This window comes from Thermobia domestica, chromosome 16 (assembly GCF_964235325.1).
Source record: "Thermobia domestica chromosome 16, izTheDome1.hap1.1, whole genome shotgun sequence".
In the NCBI taxonomy this organism is placed as follows: Eukaryota; Metazoa; Arthropoda; class Insecta; order Zygentoma; family Lepismatidae; genus Thermobia; species Thermobia domestica.
In genome coordinates this window covers 99,093,132-99,111,012 of record NC_137469.1, presented here as the reverse complement: position 1 = coordinate 99,111,012, position 17,881 = coordinate 99,093,132, and the positions used below count along the sequence as shown (strand labels likewise).

Here is a 17,881-nt window from a genome sequence, read left to right as displayed (position 1 = left end):
TTACGCAAAATGCATGATTTCCCTGATGTGTTTTCATTTCCCTGCTTTTCCAGAATGTGGGAACCCCGAAAAGTGATGGAAAACGACTGGAAGATTTCGAAATATAGGTGTGGAGAAGAATGGAGAATTAGCTGAGTCGAGCGGAAAACGAATGAGAGGGTGTTGGAAATGGTAGGGGAGAAAAGAACAATTTTAGATATTATTGGAAAGAGGAAAATTTCGCTGAAACATTGGTTAAGAAGGAACTGTATAATGGGAGACGTGCTAGAAATGTGGTAGCAGGAAAATGAGGCTACAATTGATGGACAGTATCAAAATATAAAAATCGTACATGAAGACGATTGGCTGAAGATCGTGCAGCATGGAAGCTTCTCAGTTCCGGTAAGACAGAATACCTATTATGAAGATGATGATCTTTTGTATCAGCCTTAAATTATGCACTTTACTTCTTTATCTTCTAAATATTACAGCCATGTCACATACAATACTGGACTGCAAAGAAACTGGAGTATTTTCATCTAGAATAACTCAGAATGAGATTATTATGAGATACTGATTTTAAGAAAAACTAATAATATATGGAAGTTAAATTTTAAGATTACGTTTCATTAACTACATTATTATTATTATTTTAAAGATTAACTCACTCTAGATTTTGATACGAAGGAAATCATTTCAGTTATCGAACTTGGGTTTCCTGCATTAAAGGGGGAGTCGCAAACCACTTCACCACAAGAAAACTCACTGTATATTCTAAGTTTAATTTGTCAGGGTATTTATTGAGTTTCATTTTCAAAATTCCAGTATATTACCACTATATTCAGTATAACTATCAGCAAAATTCCAGTATCTAATACAATGACTTTTAAAAGTTCTTTAGGAATAATCACTCTCTTCATGATTCCAGATTTGTAATTGTTTTACCATCAAAAGAATATTTTGTTTTTAATAAATTTAGTTAGCCTTGATTTTTTGAAATACAATGATTTTTTAAACATTTTAAAGGGCTTCCCAACTCCCCTCACAGCCCTCCACTCCACCCATTGCATTAAATGTCCAATTACAAAATGTATACAACTCTTTGCTTTTCTAAAAATTTACAATCTCAATGAATATAAAATTGTTTCTAAGACTATTAAAACAATTACAAAACAGTGTTGTTGACAAATTAACAGTTTCATGATTTTCCAGTATGTGGATCAAAATTCCAGTATATTTCCAGCATTTCCAGTATCAGTAGACACCCTGTTTGTAAATCATAAACTATAAAAGATCAGTATAACAAACTTACTTGTTTTTCATTGTTTTGGTCGCATGATCATAGTTAAACATATCAGTTGGATCAACCCAATTGGAGGTATCAATCTTCTTGAAAAAAAATCCTCCTCCATTTGCTACCAACATAAGTAGCGTTATGGTCACGGCGAGACTACGCTTCATCCTTCAACAAAATAAACATAATTAAATTACCAAACAATACATAAACTAATTATTATTTATTTATTTATTTACCTTCAACAGAGAAAAAATCTCCATTTACAGAAGGCTCTTACAATCTATTACATACATTAAAGGAACAATTACTAGATTAGTAAGTGATAAAAATTAAAAAAGAAAAAAGATAGCATTAAAAAGAAAAATGAAAATAAAAATACAAAAAAAACACACACACAAAAACAAAAAAATGGCAAGAAACATTCTTCTCAGATACACAAAATTAGATAACAGATATCGCTATAAACAACAGTTATGGTTTATGCTTCTGAATATTTCCAGGTACACATATTGAAGTGCATACCCTACAAGTATATAGGTTTTATATGAATACATACACATATAAGTACACGCACATATACTTGAAAGCAAGAAGACATCAGTACATAGATAAAGTCCATAAATACACCTATATTTATTTTATCCTGAACTATTATTCAGTAAAAATTTATTTTTGATTAATTTTATAAACACTTGCTGGCTATCCTAATAATATAGTTTCACTTTCAACGTGAAGTTCTTTTAAGGTCCAACCTCAAAATATTTTTTTAATTAATTATTAGTATATTTTCAGGAAGAATTTAAAATAACAAGCTACAAAGGAAGTAAATAGAACTGTGCCTGCTTTATCATTTACAAACCATAATGTGTTTCTAGACAAATCTTATTTCTACTACTAATGCAAAATCCTATGCAACTACGGGTTACTGAATATTCTGGCATACATCACGCGGTACATTTTGATGCAAAAGAAAACAAGTAATTACTGACAATAATGAAACATGTCACCATGTAACAATAGGGGTTAATACGAGAGCAAGTCATGGTAATACCGTAGATCACCCAGAATTCATCCACAACGAATCTAAGCAAGGAATTTGTTGCTTTCATTCTCATAGGGCTGTAGGTTATCGCAACAAACTGCATATCGTATCCACTTTTGAACCTCTGTGAGGGCATGTGCAACCCATTTCGATGCAACTTTACATAGGTTCACATTTTGCATCAAAATTTTATGAATGGTGTGCTTCTCAATCCCAATCGCCATCTCTAATTCACGGAACGTCCATCGTTTCTTGTTCTCCAACAAATATTCCAACACGTTACGTGACACATCGGTCTGCACACTCACAGGCCGGCCTGACCGTTCCATGTTGGTGGTCGCTTGGCATCCTCGCTGAAAAAATGTCACAGATCTTTCGACAGTTCGATATGGCAGAGCATTATTCCCTAACGCTTCTACAAATTCTTGGTGTCACTCACTCGCATTTCTCCCCCGGGGAGCGGTCACTTTGATGTACGATCGCTGCTCCATTCTGGTCACTTCCATTTTACACGACGACTGACTCACAATTATCTTCTCAGTGCCCTGCTCATCCAGTGAAACAGCCATCTATGACCAGACGGTAAAGTACTGGTATCAGCTTTCGTCTGCAGTTTCCATCCATATTTGCATATCATTAAAAATCGCTGGGTTGTCATGACATATTTTGAAGGTTTATCATAATGAGATGAGTTTTGAAAACATGTGTATGTTGCAGGTTGTGGTGAAAGTCGAAGGATAACCCTAATATTATATATATATATATATATATATATATATATATATATATATATATAGGGTGGACAATTTATCTGAAACATCCGTGATAACGGAGAAACCAGAAGATGAAGAAAAGAAACTTTGCTCGAAGTAGCTACAAGGAAGGAGACATCGTTTTACGTATTAAACATCACCACCCGGTGGACAGTGTTGCTATCCCAGTATGAAGTTATATTTTTTCAAATGGCACTACGTCAGATTATTACACATTTCAAATTAACATGTTAAACAAAAACTTAAAATACCAGTTATTATTCAGTGTTGCAAACTACGGATGTTATAGTATTACGAACATCCAAAGTTTGGAAGCCTGTATCACACATACAGCACAACGGAGATGGACAAGACATTGCACATCAGAAGTACCTTAGCGTTGAATACTATGGTCATTAGTGTTGTAAATAGAAAAAAAAAACAAAAAAAAAAGAAAAAAACGTTCGTATTATTTCAGAAATGTAAGTTTCTTTTTTTAAAAAAACATTGCCTCCCGTTTTTTTCTAAATTTAGTTTTTTTACGCACATAGTATCAGTATTAAAAGTACCCTGCAAAATCCTTATCAAATTATATTCTTACAAAAAGACAGATATGCGACAATCATTTTGGACATGAGTGTACATACAAGACATGAATATAGGATGACACAATTTGAAGCAATGCAGGGTGTTTCAAAATGAATATTAGGGTCTTGAAACTTTGTAGTATCTATTACAATTATAAATATTATCAAATGAAAGAGCAACTCAAACAGTTTTGTACGCACGAATGCACATGCATTGTTTCCTCTGTCTGCCGTTAGAAAGAGATAGTAGTAACAAAGATGGAGACTAGAGAGCAGGAAGCTTTTTGTGTTTTATTAAAGACTGAATCTGCAGACAAGTCTGTGTGAAGAATATTAAGGAGACGCTTGCAACTACGTCCTTATCGTTTGCAGTTGCTACAGGTCTAAAGCCTACAGACTACGGTTTATCTTGTCTGCTGTTTAATATTTCTTGTATTTTTTTCAGCCTGTTCTATTAATGTTGAATATATATTCTACATATTAATAAGACTGAACTCATCTAAGCATCTACATATGGTAGGAACATCCCATACACGTAAATTAGTCCGTACTCGTTTCAACGATTGTTTATAGTAATCTTCAGTGCGAATTCTTTAAGCAATTATTTGTTGCAATGTAGATACACACTACCGATAACATGACTATACTACTGAAAAATTATTATACTTCGCACTTCACGATCTCCAAATTGTATTGCTTCCTTCTTTTCGATCTTTTGAAAATTATAGTACGGCCGCTGTATCTCTGGCTCTGACAGCTATGCGAAACAGAAAGCGAGCGTTGATACTACATTAACACACCCCCATAAGGCTCAATGAGTGACCGAGCTGGCATGGAAACCAGACGTTGTTGCCGCTCCGTATTGTTCCTTTTGTTTGTACATAGTTCAGTGAAGAGTGGTTTGAGATCGTGTTTGATTATTGCAACTTTTTTTTCTTTTCTTTGTGTATGTTTGGGTGTGCTGTTAAGAAGTGTTGTTCTTATTTGGTGACAATGGCTAGTTCTTCAGAACCGAAGCCAAAGAAAATAGTGTATAAAGGACAAATTGGCAACATTGTTTTTTCACGTGCAGAACTGTCAGAGCCAGAGACGTAGCGGCCGTACTATAAGTACCTGTTTTGATGGACAGTGGTTTGGATTTCGATTATTTTTCAGTAGATAATAAAAACAAAGAATGTTATTTAAATCTTAAAGAAATATCTTACAAGGAAATGTTTAATAACAAATGTCGAAAGAGTTGTAAGTGCAAGTTTGTTCGCTTTAAAATCTGTGTTACATCGTCTGTAAGGGATAGTGAAAATCAGAAGAAATACAACCGAAAAAGTGTTGTTATATATTTTTTTCCGAAACCAAGCTCAGGTAAGCCTATACATTTATGGGTGTAGATTCTAGAAAACAAGTTCTTCATACCTGAGTCTGAAGCAAAGGAAGCATTACGATTTTAAGTATGAAGCATAATGATGGTAATTATTCTACAGTACAGGAATGTTATTGCTAATGTAATTGACCATAAAGCAAGTTAAATAATTTCTCGAAGAATTTGTTTGGAAGATGACGACAATCAATCACTGAAACGTATACAGACAAATTTAGAAAGCTTACGCAAGTTCAATCTTCCTAATATATTTATGCCTCCATTCAGTTTATTAACACGGTGTTTACTAAAATTCCGTGGCCTTTTCTTTACCAAACCATAAAATTTTGTAAAATTCTCAAGAATGAATTTGGATGCGAATTAGGGTGAATTTTCATGAATGCGATAGAAGCACGCTTTGCTTGCCATTTGGTAGCGTCTAAAGCAAGGTTTGCCCAAGTCGGCCCAGCCCGAAAAAACCCACCGGGTTTTTTCGGGTTGGACCCACCTGAAAAAAACCACCTCAAAACCCACCTGGGTTTTTGACTTTTTTGTTAGTGTACTATTGATACAACTAAGGTGATCACATTGAAAGTTATTTTTATCAGATTTTAAACTTTCTTTGGGCGAATTATATGCTTTCATGTTAAGATAGACAACAATATTCAACATAAGACCTTTATAAAGCTCTAAATGCACTCACTGAATGAATGAATGAATGAATAAATAAATAAATAAATAAATAAATAAATAAATAAATAAAAAACCTCACCCTTAGCTTGAGATAATTGTAGAACAAATTAATGTGCGGATTATGCTTATAGCCTATTTGAAGTAAAGTAGACGATTTTATATTTTAGAAAATACTTTCCGTGAATAGTGTGTTTCCTGACTCGGCACCGCCGAGGGACGTTATCCCTCATACGTTGACGGGTTTAAGGTCATAGGTGCCGGTACTAACAGTAAATATGTAAATACATTAGTAAAACTATTAGTATTATTTCTTACCTTTGATGGTAACAAAAGTATTTAGTAAAATTTTGTTTTCCAACAACAGTTAAGTTCAGTCATTCGTTGCTAGCCTTCAAATAAGCATTCTGTAGAATCAACACTAGCAATAACGTAAAAATTCTTGTCAAAATTAAGAAGCTTAATGCTTGGAGCTTCAAAGACTACGTAACGCTTACTATTTCAAGTACTGAATTCAAACTTCAGTATTAATGGAAGTTTCGATGTACAGTAAAGCAAGCTGCATTTTCAGGGAAAACCCGTCGTGAAAGAAGTGTTCGGGAAATTCCCGCAATTGAACCCACAAAGCATCGAAAGTGAATACTTCAACAATAACTCTATTTATTTTACGCTGGAGGACATTTCATTTCATTTTAGACATTTTGAAACATTTACTTTATAAAATATGAATTATAGGCCTATCTTTGTTAATTGTTTTAAATTAATTTTCGGAAAAGAACGGTCTTGCAACAAGTGCTCGGGTAATTCCCGTAATTGAATGGACAAAGCATCGAAAGTGAACTTCAACAGTAAGACCATTTATTTTACGTTGAAAAATATTTAAGACATTTTGATGAATTATGTCTTTGTTTTAAATTAATATAGCTATTTGGTATTCATATTTGGCGAACGTCACTGAGGCTCCTAGGATGACTCGATCTACATTTGTTAGTTTGTCTACCTTTACCACACAGTGTTCAACTTTCGGTCTTTTAAATTTTCAGGATACAAACCAGACACACACTAAATTTTTTGTTTAGATTTTGGCAGCATACCAACGTAAAATTACAAAATGGCGCGCTTTTTTTTTTAAAAAAAATAGCTGATATCCATAGGCGTTTCTGGCGGAGAGGACGGAGGGGTCGCGTCCCCCCCAATATTTTGAAGTACAAAATATTCAATATTTCATTCTAATTTAATTTATTTACTAACGACAGAATAACAAACAAATAAATAAATAATAATAATTATATTTATTTGGAATATATTATTCAGACTGTGGAACGATTATATCAAAGTTCTTGATATACCTTAGGGGATCCGTAAAGGTAAGCAAAAAGTTAACAAATGGAATCGAAGATAATAAATAGGTTGGACTAGGTAGCACCATTTTAATCACTTTCTTCGATGTCCCCCCCAAATTTTACATACCAGAGACGCCAGTGCTGATATCCACTGGCGAAAATCCCGGGGGATGATAGGGACATATCCCCTACAATCTAGGAACTGTCCCCCTCAATAATCCGATTGGAAATGTGTCTTTTAGGAAGAAATGTGATGATTTGTGTCTAACTGTCATAAAGGAAAGTGAGATGAAATTGATACCTTCCAGAATAATCCTCAAATCTGACCACCTCCCAATGTTGAAGACAACTCTGCTCCCCTACCCATGTTGTCCCGGAGTCCCACACAGGGGACATAAAATATGACGATATTATTATTGCTTTACAGCTTTAAAATCAGACTGGCAACATTGAAAACTGTTTACAGGGAATGATCATATTTGGATCATCCCTTGTGAACAGTTTAAAGTTATAAAGCAATAATAATGTCGTCATATATTATGTCCCCTGTGGAGTACGCCGGGACCGACATGGGTAATCCTCCTCAGCATTGTTTTTCGCCTTCATAAATATTTTGTACATCGCATATATATATATATATATATATATATATATATATATACCGTCTTACCCGTCCCCCCTAATGTTGAAGACAAATTTGCGCCGCTGCTGATATCCACGCTACAAAGCCCAATTTTAGGTCTTTCAAGTTGAAATTTTCAAAGTAGAAGCACGAGAGACTAAATTAGCTGTATATATTTTGGCGGCATAAAATTTCAAAATGGCGTCCATTTTTCAAAATAGTGGGTATCCATGCTACAAGGTGCAATTTTCGGACTTTTTAAGGTGATATTTTGAGTGTAGAAGCACAAGACATTCTAAATTTTCTGTATAGATTTTTTTGGCGATCCAATTTAAAACTTCAAAATGGCGGCAACTTTTTCAAAAGAGCAGTGAATAGAAAGTTGTTGCAAGTTGTGACAATGACACTCATGAAATGTAAATCATATTTTAACATTTTTACTCCAAAGAGATTGGAATATTTCGAAAAAACCCAATTAAACCCGAAAAAAAACAATAAAACCCGAAAAAACCGACATGGGCCCAGGTGGGTTGGGTTTTTTCAGAAATAACCGGGTTTTTTCAAACCCTGGTCTAAAGCCAACCATAGACATTTTTGGTGGTGAATTTTGACGTTTTATAGAACAACATTTTCCAGTTTGTACTTATATTTGTACAGATAAAAAAAATCGTGACTCAAAACCTAAATTTCCTGACTTTTATGACCGTTTTCTCATTTTGTGACTATTTCGGGACCGATAGACACCCTGGGTAAGTCAAGCTCTAATCATCATGAAATGAAATCTTTAAGTTTTATGTTTCACGGTTATGCCAGTTAGGCTACAGGAGACGGTGATAATGAGAAAGTAATGCAACAATGGAATGAATAAAGTGGGAGGAAACGAAAGAACCTACGCAAATGGTGTTTGTCCACCACAAAATCCATTTGGCGAGAGCTGGGATCGAACCGGGGACCCCACGCATCAGACATGAACGCTCTACTACTGGGCAACCACAGCCTTCTCATTATGAAATGTTTTTAAGTTGAAGCCCACGTTATTTAATTATATTATACTAATGTACGTGTACGTACATTTACAACTTGTATTTCTCACCTAGGAGTAAGCAATTCAGAAAATAAAACCATCATGTTTTAGAAGGACAAAAACATACTTAAACACAAGAACTATAAAGATATCTGCATTGCTACTTAGTAAAATAGACCTTCGGGAGTTGTAAAAAGTCAGCAGATACCTGGGAACATCATTCACAACAGACGATAATCTGTTTTCAGAGTTGATGAAAAAAATAATAAACTATTTTGTAGTTTTTTTTTTTTTTTTTTTTTAAGGGGGGAAGTTACTTTTGCTTTCCATTGGCAAGGATTTTTGAACCTGCTTTCCTGATCGTTGATATTTTGAGGGACATTAGGGCGTTTTGGCCAAGACTGAGGCGAACTTTATATTATCACTATTGGGACTAAATTATCATTACATGGTTCACACTGGGTCACTCCATGCGAAATCAACCAAGCCCAAAACCTCATGGTATCAGATTTCGATTAAACTTGTTGTATATAGAGGCCTATTTCAGAGATGATCACGCTCCAAAGTTTAGCCATGTACCCCCTATAGTTTCAGAGTACAGGCTGGTAAAAAAAAAACCGACAAATTTGATGTTTTTTTAAATAGAATCTTGTTAGCTTTTATTGGTCCTATCGTCCGTAGGTGTAACTGACCTAGCATGTTTATGTAGTAACTGGAATGTTTTACCAGTTACTACTGACGCAATCTGTAATTCAGTACGGTAATCCTGTGGGAATCTTTGGAACATTCCATTACGTATGTCCGCTGCTCTGGAACGGCTCCTATTTAGTTCCTTTCTGCATTTGTTGCACACATTGCTCAGACTCTGAGCTTTGAGTTGTGGAGGCAGTTCTGCCATCCACGCTTGCACCGAGCTAAGTCCAACCTTCACCTTACTGCTATGGCTGCCAAATGGATTGGCAAAGTAGAAGCGTGGCAATGCTGACATAGTGGAATCACCTAAGCACCAATGTAGCTTTCGAATGCACACAGTTACAGGTAGCACTGCACCTGGATCACGGGACTATCAACTACTGATACTCGGAAATCTGCTGTGGCTGTATAGTCACTGTGATCTCACTATGCTTGAACACTATATAGACACTTGCAACTAGACTTGTTGTCCACTCTAGAGCTAAGAGCTTACTGGCATGTAGGGTCAATGTCCAGTGCTTTAATACAGGTAACGAAGCTTCCAGAAAGTTCCAGACGGTTCTAGAACCTTTTAGAATGTTCATATATTTAGGTCAGTGCAATGTACTACGATTGATAATGGAATTTTCAAAGATCACCACAGGATTCATGAATTACAGATTGCACAATAAAACATTACTGTTAGGTTAGTTACAACAGACTTCACCAATACTGACAAATTGGCAAGCTGCCACATCGGCACACCAGGTCCCTCTCTAACGACAGGATGACCATCTTAAAAAACAGATCTTACGTAGCAAACATAATTAGTCAACAATTTATTATAGCCGCGCAATAATTTAATAAATTAGTTTCACATAAAAATTAATCCTTTTCCAATGTACTTAAATAAGGGATTAACTGATGGCGGCCCCGAAATATAAATTTTACGGAGAAATGAACAGAATCAGACTAAATGTGATAATGAGAGTAAGAAACGTTAGAAAGGTCATTACTGTCAAGGGAGAAAACGTAAGTTAAATTGTGGACTGTGTGTGTTCGCAGATTGATGCGATATAATGAGGTGGCAGTAAAGCATAATCTGACAGTGTTTGAAACCCACTGTGTTATTAACTAACCTAGGATATGTATGCTGCTGTATTACCATAGGGGTCAAAGTGGAACAAAATGAGCGCTGCGGGGCTTCTAACCCCCTTCTCTCGCTCAGCTATGTTTCAAACGTAAGTAAATCACTTTTTATCAGGGTGGAAAAAAATCGTGATTTTTTGTTGATTTTTTTTATTTAAATCGATTTTTTTGATTTAAATCAAATCTTTCTCCTGGTATAATACAAGTCGCGAATTGAAGATAAAGCGTTAGGAATTAGTATTAAATGCTAATTATGACATTTAAGTGAAAGTATTGGGGTTGAATTTTGAATTATCCCCAATCGTTAACCTATATCAATCCCAAACAATGTTTCTTAACCCTTTTAAATTATGGCTCTTTTTAAAGGTAAATTATATACTTTAAGTCAAGCAGCTACATCAACATCCCTATTTATCCTGGGATCATGGTACATACATCACTCTCTTTAGAATAGAACAGCTTTTGAAACGGTAACATTCACATTTCCTTATCATGTCCCTGAAGCGAGAAATTTTTAGAGTAATCGGCATTTTTTTAAACTTTTTTTTTTTTTTTTTTTTTAATTTGGTCCCCTCTGGATACCTCTGTGTTACAGCACGGATCTCAAAATCAACTGGGAAATGCTAAGGGGTGTACTAAATGTGTGTACAAAATTTCAAGCTTTTCTTTTGAGTAGTAAGAGTGAGGAAACTATTTAACAATGAGCTAAGAACATTCCCACAATGCCCCAGATGACCCGGATTTAATATAAAAATTTCCTCAGACATCCCTATTTATTCTAAGATCATGATTTGTACATTATTCTCTTCAGAATAAAACAAATTTTCAAACAGTACCCTTCAAATGTCTCCATCATGTATCTGGGGCGGGTAAATCACGAAAAAAGGATTTTTTTTTTTTTTTTTTTTTTTTTTACACCTCTGTGGACCTCTTCCCCTGTTTTAAGACAGAGATCTGAAACAAATCTGAAAAATACTGAGGGGTGCACTGAGTAAATGTGCAAAATTTCAATCTTGTAGGTGCAAAAGTAAGCCCGTGAAAAATAATATTCCCCAAATACCCCAGATTCCCGTATAAAACAGGATCTCAGGTAACAGTTTCCTGAGACATCCCTATTTATCCTAGGAGCATAGTATGTACATCATTTTCTTCAGAATAGAACAGCCTTTCAAACGGTACAATTCATATGTCTTCATCTGAGACGGGAAAATCACGAAAAAAAACTATTTTTTGTTAAAAATATCCTTTTTTAAACATTTTTGCCCCTCTGGACCCCGCTGTTTCCACGTAGAGATCTGAAAACATCTGAAAATTATTAAGGGGTGCACTGAACGAGTGTGCAAAATTTCAGTCTTCTGAATGCAAAATGTAACCCGCCAAATAATAATAATAATAATAATACACATAACAAAAAATATCTTTTTAAATTTATCACATCACACACTATGCCTCAACGCAGAAAGGCGTTGCAGGGTAGGCAAAAACCATGGTTTTTATTCTAAAAAAAAACAAAAAATCAGTTTTTTTGTGTTTAAACCTGGTTTTTTGGTTTAAACCAGTTTTTTTTTTAATTAAATAATTTACTCTATGCATTTATATCACATATGAACAAAAATAAGTTTGTTTCACTCTGGTGTTATTATGCAACAACCGGGTTGTGCTGGAACGGATCACATAAGCTTAAAGCGGAGTCCAAACAGTTTCTCGTCTCTTACATCCGAAACAAATTGTCCTCCATTTGAACTTGAAAACTGGACTAATTGGCCACAAATGCAATACGTCTGCCGACTCACTCACGAAGGACTCCTGATACGTTGTACTGATCTTTACATACTTTTAATATAATTGTCTAATTGTGAAGAGTCATTTCAGAAGGACAAAAAGATAAACAGTTGCACAATTGAAACCATTATACAGAATTACATATGGACAGTTTCAAAATACTGCATAGTACAGAACTAATTTAGTCCAAATTAGTTCACTACGACTTTGATTAGTCCAAGTTAAAGAAATACAATGACGTAATTTTCATATCAGTAAGAAAAGTGAATAAAAATAAGAATTATTTGAGTCGACTTTGGCTCTGACCCATTTATACATAAATAGATACCAAAGATATTTCTGATTTCAGTAAATGCCTCTCGGGGGATTTGTATGACCCCCTTCCCCAAAGTACGATATTTTGATGTATATTATCAATAGTAAACATTACTAAAACGATACAATATTTAGAATTTTCCTTTGATTGCAATTGCATAACAATAATAACAAACTATTAAAAAAATCACAAAAAAACATTCATAACCTTACAAAAAAGTTGCTTTTGTAGTATAGGGCTAATTTCTTTGAGTAATTAATGGGGAATTTAAATTTGAATATAATAGGAATAATATGCGGGAGTGACATGCGATAACCCACTAATGTGTGTGTTGAAGATTTTACGAAAACTTACACTTTTACAAACATTTTTCGTTTTTTGCATGGTTTAAACCAGCCAACCCTGCGTGAAAGCATATGTAACGTGTTCTAAAATGCCTCCAGCCTTACAGAAAACGAAGTAAAATGCCTTATTGGTACTTTTTAAATTGAATAATGAAGATTCTACCATATCACCTAAAAATAGGTGATATAATTTAAAACGTCAAGCATTAAGGAAAAAGTACAGCAACGTTTATCAAAAAGACACTTTTTTTTCACAAAAGTTACTGATATTTGGCAGGGGCCTATTTTTAAGAACTCAGAACCAGCTTGCGGCATGAAATACATAAATTTCGCCTAAAGTTATAAAATTAACAAAAAAATTGGAGAGGGGATAGGACCCCTCTAAATACGCCCTATTATCTGAGGACAGACAAACAGACACGCACAAAAAAGAATTTTCGTCTTAAATGTCAATGGTGATTTCCCCGTTGGAATAGTTAACGATTTTAAAACCCAAACCCAATGTTACGAAAAGAAGAAAGAAGGATTGCTCCGTTACCTGTTCAAAACGGGATTTTCCCTAATCATCCTCTGCATGACACTTGTTTTCATACTATACTGTACATTTGAGTCTCATTGTATTATGATTATTAACTTCCATAATCGAAATAACAGAACAGAAACGGGATTTTACTTATCTTCATTTTAAATTAATTTATTTAGGAATTCGATTTAAATCAACGATTTTTATTAAAAAAATCAAGTGATTTAAATCAGACTGATTTAAATCAATCCACCCTGCTTTTTATCAATGAAGTTGTGTGCAAAGTGGACTGTCACAGCCGTACATCTTATTATTGTATTTTTCTTTTTTTCTTTAACTGAATATTGTGAGATTGTTATTGTTGGTTAACCATATTTAACCTTATGACGCCAACCTGGGGTCCCAGGCTTCATTATATTCATATATTTTCGGTATTTATTTCAAATTCTTATCTACGACTCAGGACATCTCTTTTTAAGATGTTTTCAATTCACTCATAACAATTTATTTGTTGTACGCTTTTGTATTTAGAAATTATAAGCATATTTAAGAACCAAAACGCATTTAGCACACCTGGGGTCCGTACGGACCCCACTGTTTTCCATGCTCCCATATGCGCAGACAGATAAATAAAGCTTGCTAATTGGTAATTCTTAACAATGACAAGTGAGTTGTTGTGTTTTAAAAATTATCAGAAGAAGGCAGCATGATCTTTGTGTTTTAATTTTATTACAATTTGGATACGTTACTGGATGTTACTATACACATATTTTTGAAACAAATATATTATCTGTAGCAAAAAGTGTATTTGCTCTATAATATTTGTGAGGAATTTATTTAATTTTATTTGTATTTCAAAGTTGCCGGAGTATATTACTACTCAAATATACAGAAATAATGCGTTTCAGGTCAAAATTGCATTGAGTAACTTCTGTTATTTAGTTGCAGTGTCTTATCTAGGTAGGACTGCCTAAAGAAAGCGTTCCACGGATGTTAGAAGTAATTGATAGCGAGACAACTGAGGTTGAAAACGAAATGAAATCTTTAAGTTTTTCGTTCCACGGTTATGCCGGTTAGACTAAAGGAGACGCTGATTATGAGATGAGTGAAATGGTGGAATGAAGAAAGTGGGAGGAAACGGGAGAACCGCGAGAAAACCCACGAACACGGTGTTTGTCCACCACGAAGTCCACACGGCGCGAGTTGGGTTCGAATCAGGGACCCCAAGCACCAGAGGTGAACGCTCTACCATTGAGCCACCGCGCCCCCAGAACTGAGGTTGAATCAGACGACAGCCATTACGAGTATGAACGTGAATTGTCTGGGGAAGGGAAAGGAGACCAAATTACCGATAGCTCCAATGAACGTGACTTGGACCTGTTTTTTGATTATGACCTTCCACAGCGTACTAGCCGCAGTTTAGACATGTCAACAGAGCACGGAACGAAGACTACAGAATTTACAGCTCTATACGGAAGAAACTCAAGTGCACAGGACCAGCCAGAACACCAGACGTTCAAAGCAAATGTCGTCAAAAAATAAAGGGGCCTCAAAGCAGGGCATTTCATAACATTCAAAGTCGTCAAAAGAAACTGGAAACAGACAAGATATTAGCAATCCGTGAACTCTGCGAAATATTCGTTCTGAATTTCCATGACTTTTCCAGATCTGGAAATTTCTAAACTATGGATCAGTAGCTGGTACCTACATATGGAATTATTATTATTATTTGTTTATCTTCCAAGTATGCCTGGAAAATACGGTATAAAAAATTACTTTGTGTGCAATACTGAAATATCATATTCGTTCAGATACAAAATATATGTTTGTCAGCACGTTGGACATGGACGAGGCAATGTAGAAGACCTAGTGAAGTGACTTTTAGAAGCCATGGTTAAATAAAGGAGGAAATATAACTATGGATATTTATTTCACAAGCATGGGGCTCGCCGAGAATTGCATCTTCAGATAACAACAGTTGTTGGTACAATGAAAAGGTGCAAGAGAGATATCCATAGGGAAATGGTTGAAAGCCGCGAGCAATCGGAAAATACGTAGAAATCAAGAAAATGTAGTATATAGAAAATTGCAGCAGAATGTACCGTAGTACACAAATGTTCCACAATATATATATATATATATATATATATATAGATATAGATAGATAGATAGATAGATAGATAGATAGATAGATAGATGGATATAGATATAGGTAAGTGTGTGGAAGGAAACCTAGGATCTCTAAACAGAAGAATAAAAAATGGTTTGTGTTTAGTGTATATATATAATGTTTATTTTTACTATATTATAGTAAATAAAACTAATCAACTGTATTTAACAATATAATAAAAATAATTAGAATATAATAAGAATTTTAATTTTATCGAATTATCGAACTTTCGAGACTCCCGAAATGTTTGAAACTCTCGAAATGTTCGAGGCACTTGAAATATAAGAAACATTAGACAACTTCGAGACACTCGAAGTGTTCGAGAATCTCGAATTGTTTGAAAGCAGCAAATACAGAAATATATCAATATGATCACATTTGTCAAGTCGCTTGAATATTTAGAAAAGTTCGAGATTATCAGAGTGTTCGAAAGAAACTATGTATTCGAGGTTATCATAGTTGTATATAATATGTATTACATATATGCAGAGTGTTCATTTTAAATCTTCTCTCCTTAGCAATGTAGTGAAGGAAAAGTTTTTTTTTCCCCCACAGATCTCTACAAGGTTTAAGCAGTCTGTCAGAAGAGAGAAAGAGGAAAACATGCATCACCTGAATGGGATTGGAATCCAAGACAACATTAGTCTATTAATAGACGCTTTGCCGATTGCGCCAATAACGGGGTAGGTACATATGATTTCGACAAATACAACTTTGCAATAACTTATCAGATGAAAAAAGTTGTTTGACTAGTTTGGCTGCAAGAAGAAATCATTGAAGAGGTGAAGGAACCGAACTGTTCATCACTACTTTTGATAATACCCGAAATTTCGATAATATTCGAAATGTCGAAAATACCCGAAACTTCGATAATACTCGAACGGTTTCGAGTAACCGATGACAACTCGATAAATTTTCACTCCCGAAGTTCGATAAGTCCTCAGCCTTATCGAGCACCCCTAGTTGCAAGATGATTCTTTTCCGAAAATTAATTTAAAACAATTAACAAAGATAGACCTATAATTCATATTTTGTAAAGTAAATGTTTCAAAATGTCATAAATGAAATTAAACATCTTCCAGTGTAAAATAAATAGAGTTATTGTTGAAGTATACACCTCCGATGCTTTGCGAGTTCAATTGCGGGAATTTCCCGAACACTTCTTTCACGACGGGTTTTCCCTGAAAATGCAACCTGCTTTACTGTACATCGAAACTTCCATTAATACTGAAGTTTGAATTCAGCACTTGAAATAGTAAACGCTACTTTAGTCTTCGGAGCTCCGAGCATTAAGCTTCTCAATTTTGACAAGAATTTATACGCTATTGCTGGTGTTGATTCCACACAATGCTTATTTGAAGGGTAGCAACAAATGACTAAACCAAACTGTTGTTGTTGGAAAACCAAATTTTACTGAATACTTTTGTTACCATCAAAGGTAATAAAATATGAAATGAAATCTTTAGTTTTACGTACCACGATTATGCATGTTAGGCTAAAGGAGACGGTGATGATGATGAGAAATGAATGAAATGGTGGAATGAAGAAAGTAGGACGAACGGGAGAACCCCGAGAAAATCCACGAGCACGGTGTCAGTCCACCACAAAGTCCACACGGCGCGAGCGTTTGATCGAACCAGGGACCCCAAGCACCGGATGTGAACGCTCTACCACTGAGCCACCGCGCCCCACTAAAAGGTAAGAAATAATAATAGTTTTACTAATGTATTTACATTTTTACTGTTAATACCGGCACCTATGACTTTAAACCCATCAACGTATAAGATATAAAGTCCCTTGGCGGCGCCGAGTCAGGAAGCACACTATTCACAGAAAATATTTTCTAAAATATGAAATTGCTTATTTTACTTCAAATAGGCTATAAGCATAATCCATACTATAATTATAACTTGTTTTATAATTATCTCAAGCAAAGGTGAGTTTTTTTATTAATTTATTCAATGCATTTCGAACTTCATAAAGGTCTTACGTTGAATGATGTTCTATACCTTAACGTGAAAGCATATAATTCGCCATAACTTTCAATGTGATCACCTTAGTTGTACCAATAATATACTAACAAAAAGGTCAAAAACACGGGATGGGTTTTAAAGTGGGTTTCTTCAGGTAGGTCCAACCCGAAAAAAATCCTCTTTCTTTTCGGGCTGGGCCCACTTGGGCAAACTGTGCGGCAGCGTAACGAAAATAGTAATTACCAATCCAAATTTCAATGCA

General features: G+C 34.9%; 1 protein-coding gene across 1 annotated transcript in view; it reads right to left on the bottom strand.

The window, feature by feature from the left end:
* Positions 1-17,881, bottom strand: part of LOC145673268 (chloride channel CLIC-like protein 1) — a 216,301-nt gene that overhangs the window by 197,487 nt on the left and 933 nt on the right. Inside the window, exon 2 of the mRNA XM_081742804.1 lies at positions 1,292-1,441. Coding sequence (XP_081598930.1) covers positions 1,292-1,440 — 149 coding nt within the window. The 5' untranslated portion in view covers position 1,441. The remainder of the gene's footprint in view (positions 1-1,291; positions 1,442-17,881) is intronic.